The sequence below is a fragment of the Psammomys obesus genome, unplaced genomic scaffold (assembly GCF_907164565.1).
Source record: "Psammomys obesus unplaced genomic scaffold, mPsaObe1.curated_primary_1811, whole genome shotgun sequence".
NCBI lineage: Eukaryota > Metazoa > Chordata > Mammalia > Rodentia > Muridae > Psammomys > Psammomys obesus.
The window spans coordinates 185,321-191,456 of NW_026596028.1; the positions used below are offsets into that span (position 1 = coordinate 185,321).

At 58.3% G+C, this 6,136-nt stretch overlaps 1 protein-coding gene across 1 annotated transcript in view; it reads left to right on the forward strand.

Annotated features, from left to right (window-relative positions):
• Positions 1–6,136, forward strand: part of Megf8 (multiple EGF like domains 8) — a gene marked incomplete at its 3' end in the record, with an annotated part of 36,397 nt that overhangs the window by 12,470 nt on the left and 17,791 nt on the right. Inside the window, 6 exon segments of the mRNA XM_055620713.1 lie at positions 1,125–1,279; positions 1,464–1,583; positions 1,834–1,978; positions 2,055–2,218; positions 5,016–5,216; positions 5,544–5,744. Of these exon segments, the coding sequence (XP_055476688.1) occupies positions 1,125–1,279; positions 1,464–1,583; positions 1,834–1,978; positions 2,055–2,218; positions 5,016–5,216; positions 5,544–5,744 (986 nt within the window).

A 6,136-nucleotide genomic window follows, 5' to 3' on the forward strand; every position in this document is an offset into this window, starting at 1 on the left:
CAGTGGTGGAGCCCCTGCCTAGAATCCCCCAGTGAGGGGCTGGGGTGGGTCAGGGTAGCACTGGTAGCATCAACAAGGCCTTGGATTATGTCTCTAGCATTGCAGAAGGACATAACGTGTGTGCCTGCATACAGATAAGCTTCCGGTTTCTTGGGCTGAGACCCATGTACGTACAAAGTATAAGGGTAAAAAGTCAGGGAAGCCACGGTTCACTTTTTATAATCAGGAAGGGGGATTTCTTGGTTCCTTTTTGGCAAAAGCATAGGGCTGGGCTGGATCTCGGTGTGTGGTGATGATGGCCTTGGCCATTTTCTCCAGCTCCCGGCCTGGCTCCCTTCTCTTCCTCCGTGTCCTGTCATTTTGTGTTGGTTTTACTCTGTGTGCTTATTCACACATGCCAGAGTGCCTGTGGAGGGCTGGCAGCCTTTGGGAGGCAGCTCTCCTTCCACCAAGGGGTCCCGGGTCAGACTCAGGCTGTCAGGCATGGTGGCCGCGCTCCTCTGTACGATGGCCTCGCTGGCCTCGTGCTGGCCGTTTGTAGATGTCACCATAGCTGTTGGATTACTTTCACTCGGTTCACATTCCTGGAGGGTCTCTGACCCCATCCTTCGGGAGGCTGAATTTGAGACCAGCCCAGGGCTACAGCTTGAGAGCCTGTCTCAGAAACAAAGAATTGAAAAGAGAACTGTGAAACAACCCAGAAACCAGAGCAAAATAAAACTACCCTTTCCAGAGGGAGGAGAGTCTCCCTCCCTGGAGCTGTGGGAATCGGGCCCGTCTTGAAGTCAAGCCTGTGGACCTGAGCTGAGGCCCGCAGCACCAGAGGGGACAGCGCTGTACATGTCTCCACCGGGGGAGAGCTGAGAGCTGCGGCTGGACAGCAGGTGGGGCCTAGGCAGCCTTGGGCTCTTGGTTCTAGGTCCACAGTTTGGGGCTGGCTCTGTTTACGAGTCTCCCGCTTAGAGTCCATCGCAGAGACCATGCTCTGTTTGAGGTGACTTGAGCAAGGGCCTGGGCCTCTGGGAGAAGCAAGAAAATAAACAAGTGCAGCCAGGCAGGCCAGCGGGAGCCAGGGGCTCGGGGGGTGGGGGTGGGGGGTGTCTGATGCTGGGACTGTGTTCTAGGCCGGGCAGCGCCTCCACGAGGTCGCTACTCCCACGTGGCGGCTGTTCTTGGCGGCAGTGTCCTGCTGGTGGCCGGGGGATATAGCGGCCGGCCTCGCGGGGACCTCATGGCCTACAAGGTGCCACCCTTCGTGTTTCAGGCACCGGCCTTGGATGTGAGCACGGGGTGACAGGGAGGGGGGCCCATGGGAGGAGGCGAGGGAGGTGGAGTGGGCAGAGGCCCTGTGAGAGATGCGGGAAGAGTGGGGTACCCTGCAGTGACGTGGGTGGGCACGCAGCTGTGCGGGGTCTGTGGGGCTGAGTGACTGGAGTTAAGTGTCGTGTCCCGTGTCTCTGCAGTACCACCTGGACTATTGCTCCATGTACACAGACCACAGTGTCTGCTCCCGAGACCCGGAATGTAGCTGGTGTCAGGGGGCCTGCCAAGCTGCACCCCCTCCCGGGACCCCCTCAGGAGCTGTGAGTGACTGTCGTGGGCCCTCCATGCGCTAGCACAGAGGCCTGCTTTAACTCCCTCCGAAGTGGTCAGTCGCCCGAGACCCTCATTCCTGCCTCCTGACGGCCTCCAGCCCCAGCCTGTACCTCTCCTCCCTCCTGAGTTCCTTCGAGTTTATAGCCTGACCCTGGATCCCTGAGCCGCTAGACCAGTCCTGCCCCCAAGCCCCAGAGCCCCAGAGCGCAGTGACCATTGACTGTACTGTCCTTTCAGTGTCCAGCGGCCAGCTGCCTGGGCCTCGGCCGCCTGCTGAGCGACTGCCAGGCGTGCCTGGCCTTCAGTAGCCCTGCAGCCCCGCCCCGGGGACCCGGCGCCCTGGGGTGGTGTGTGCACAACGAGAGCTGCCTTCCTCGGCCTGGTGAGTGTCGAGCAGCTGCCGGGGAGGGGCGCGGAGCACCCACACTGAGCCTCAGCGCCCACATTCTGTCCTCCAGAGCAGGCCCGCTGCCGAGGGGAGCAGATCTCCGGCACCGTGGGCTGGTGGGGGCCGGCGCCTGTCTTCGTCACCTCCCTGGAGGCCTGCGTCACCCAGAGCTTCCTGCCCGGCCTGCACCTGCTGACCTTCCAGCAGCCACCCAACGCCTCTCAGCCTGACAAGGTGGGCCGTGGGCCTGGGGACGGAGGACGCCCTTCTCAGATGAGCCTTTGGGGCGCAGTTCTCGGGAGGGGGCCAGGCCTTGGTGCGCGCTGAAGATGCCGCTATGCCTTCGCTCGAGCTCGGTCCCCAGTCTCCAGACAGGTCAGCTGCTGGCTTAGACGCAGACTTTATTTCTTTAACTTCTCATTTTGAGACAACCCTGTCTCAAGGTCGTCCAGGCTTGCCTGGAAGGCACTCTATTCCAGGCAGACCTTGCCCTGATCATTTTCCCTGGCCTGCCCTGTAGGTGAAACGGAAATCCTATGCTGTGAGGTCCTACATGATTTTTTTTGTTTGTTTTTATTTTCTGAGACAGGGTTTCTCTGTGTGGCCCTGGTTGTCCTGGGCTTGCTTTGTAGACCAGGCTGGCCTTAAACTCACAGAGATCTACCTGCCTCTGCCTCCTGAATACAGGGATTAAATGTGTGTACCACCATTCCCAGCTAAGAATTTTTAAAAATCTGAGTGAAATAACACCTAAAATTTATCACAAGTAACATAGTACATTAAAAAAAAAAAAAAAAAGACTGTAGAACAAGATGGTCATGATGGCACACGCCAGCAACCCCAGCACCTGGCAGTCAGAGGCAGGTGGATCTCTGTGAGTTTGAGGCCAGCCTGGTCTACAGGAGACACCCAGAGCAATACAGAGAAACCTTGTCTCAAAAAAATCAAACTAACAAAACAAAAAAGATTGTAGAGCAACATTTTTGTCACTCCCATACCAACCGTAGGTTTATTTACAAATTGCTCCGTGTCCCTCCCTCCCTGAACCCTTGGCCCGGGATTTGCTGGCTGTGGTCATTTGAGGTGAACGGGGTCATGCAGTCTGTGGCTCTGCACCCGATTCTTTCACTTCAGGGCTTGCTTTCGCTGTCGCTTCACTTGGAAATGGATTTCAAGCTCTATGTGGTAGCGCATATCTGTGATCCTGGCACGTGGGAGGCCGAGGCCAGAGAGGGAAAATATATATATATATATATATATAAAGATAGAACATTCTACCTGCGTGTGTGCCTGCACACCAGAAGAGGGCACCAGATCTCACTGTAGATGGCTTTGAGCCGCTGTGTTGCTGGGAACTGAACTTGGGACCCCTGGAGGAGCAGCCAGTGCTCTAACCTCTGAGCCGTCTCTCCAGCACAAGAGACTTGAAATCCAGGTCAGCCCGTACTGCAGTGAAACTCAGAAACCAAACACAAAGCCGAGTCGGCCTGTGCTGCAGTGAGTCTGACTCAAAACAAAACACAAAGCCGAGAACGTCGCTCGGCCACGGTGGAGAAGGCGCAGGAGGTGGGGGGGAGCCCTGGCGCGTGGCCCGCCTTCGTGGCTTCTTTACCGAGCTGCCCCTGCACATCTTCAGTAGGCGCCTCCACCTCTGTCCACATAGCTCACAGGTTTGTCTCTGAGAGGTTCGAGTCCTGCCCACCTGACAGTCCCTGCCTCCATAGCGAAGCAGGCTGCCCTGGAACTCGTGGCACCCCTCTGCCTCTGCCTCCTGAGTGCTGGCACGCCACGCTCAGTCCGCTTCTTCTGAATATGTGCTTTCCCGGGACAGACCGGAGGAAGCACCCTCGCTCAGTGCTGGTTGCTGTTGTCTCTGAGACAGTCTTGATGTGTTGGCCCGGCCGGCCCTGGTAGCTCAGGTTCAGGTGATCCTCCCTCAGAACCTAGGCAGGCCTTGATTCTGCCCTCAGATTGCTGACCCGCCTTCCTCCACATCCTGAGTCCCCAAGCTACAAGCCTCCGGTGCCAGCTTGCCCTTCCCAGCAGTTGTGTGACCCCCATTCACATGCAAAGGCTGTGCTGCTGTGTGCTTACTTCTCCTGGGGGCAGGGGCTGCTGTGTCAGCCAGGCTGGCCTCAGTCCTGCCTCACCTCCCACGCGCTGGGTTTCCAGGTGTGGGCCACAAGCACAGGTAAATAGTCCCAAGTGACGAACACCTGGGCTGTTCCGTTCTGCTGTGTACATTTTCACACCTTAGCAAGCGAACACATCTTGTGGAGTGTCGCCATTGGGAGTGTCAGGCCTGGCCTTCTGGGAAGGCGGGGAGCTGGGGGCAGATGGTGAAGAGCCCAGCCATGAAGCTTAAGAGACGCTTTCTTGTTTCTCGTGGAGACAGGCTCTCCGTGGGTAGGCCTGGTGCTCTGAAACTCCCAGTGTGGCCCAGGTTGTCTTCGCACTGACAGCTAGCTGCCCACTTCCTCCTCCCAGTGCTGGTGCTACGGTGTGTGCTGTCACACCGGGTCGGGGCAGCTTTGCGGACGACTGTCTTCTAGTTTGCGCAGGTTCTGGGGCTCAGCTCAGAACTTAGGATTGTTTTGTTATCTTGCTTTTGTTTTTTAGAGACAGGGTTTCTCTGTGTGTCCTAGAACGCACTCTGTAGATGAGCCTGCCTCTGCCTCCGAGTGCTGGGATTAAAGGCGGGGCCACCCCTGCCTGGCTCAGAATTTACATTTTATGTAGGTCTGGGGTGAACCTCCAGGTGGGCATGGCAGGCAGCTTTGCTCCTGAGGCGTCTTGCTGGCTCCTCAGCCTTTGGAGTTTTGATCAGACGATGAGGTTGGGCTGGGGCCCTGGAGGGATGGCGGGCAGGCTGCCGTCACTCGGGCCCCTCTCTCAATCTCTCATTTGGCGAAGGTGGTTTGGCCAGCCTGTCTCCTCTGCTTCTGGCGTGACCTGAGGGGTGTGGGTACTGAGGGATAGTCCCTGCACAGGCAGACAGGGCTTACACGCGCATCCCGTTCTGATGGTCCAGGTGTCCATTGTCCGGAGTACCACGATCACCTTGACACCCAGCCCGGAGACAGACGTGTCCCTGGTGTACCGAGGGTTCATCCACCCGCTGCTGCCTGGAGGGCCAGGCGGCCCCGGCGCTGACGATGTGGCCGTGTGGGCTCGGGCCCAACGCCTTCACGTCTTGGCCCGGATGGCCAGAGGCCCTGACACTGAGAACATGGTGAGTGATTTTTGGTAAATATGGGCAAGGGTGTGATTCGGGCATCTGTGTTGTGTCAGGGTTCTGGGGACAGCGGGGAACATTTGGACATGGAGCTGCCCTTAGAGGAACAGGGTGCTGTGGGGCTTTCAGCTGTGAGCAGAATCTGGGGGGTTCTGGGGAGGGTGAGAGAGCTTGAGTGATAGGTGAGATTTCCCTGTGAGGTTTGTCACGGGGAGGGTGCCAGCTTCCCAAAGTCTAAGGACCCCGAGGTTTCCCTCGGGGCGGGACTGGGAGTCGAACGGAGAGCGGGGGTCCTGAGGGTCTGCGTGCTGCCCCCCACTGCAGGAGGAGGTGGGGCGCTGGGTGGCCCAGCAGGAGAAGGAGACGCGGCGCCTGCAGCGCCCTGGCTCTGAACGCCTCTTCCCAGTGCCCGGGAGAGGCCACAAGTATGCCGTGGAGATCTGCGGCCAGCTCAACGGCTCTGCAGGCCCCGGGCACAGCGAGCTCACGCTCCTGTGGGATCGCACTGGAGTGCCGGGTGGCAGTGTGAGTGTCTACCCCTGCTTCATTCCCAGCTTTGACCTCGAGTTTCTCGGCTTCCCCAGAAGCCATTTCCAAGCGGAAAATCTTAAGTCACTTGATCCCGGCTTCAGACTCTGACATTTGACCCCACACTCTGACAAGATTTCTATATTCTTTTCTGGAACATGCTAGGATGGAACCCAGGGCCTTGTATGTTCTGACAAGTGCTCTACCTCACTGGGGGACTCTAGGCAGGGGCTCTACCACAGAGCCACACCCCACCCCTCACTGGGGGATTCTAGGCAGGGGCTCTACCCCTGAGCCACACCCCAGCCCCTCACTGGGGGACTCTAGGCAGGGGCTCTACCCCTGAGCCACACCCCAGCCCCTCACTGGGGGATTCTAGGCAGGGGCTC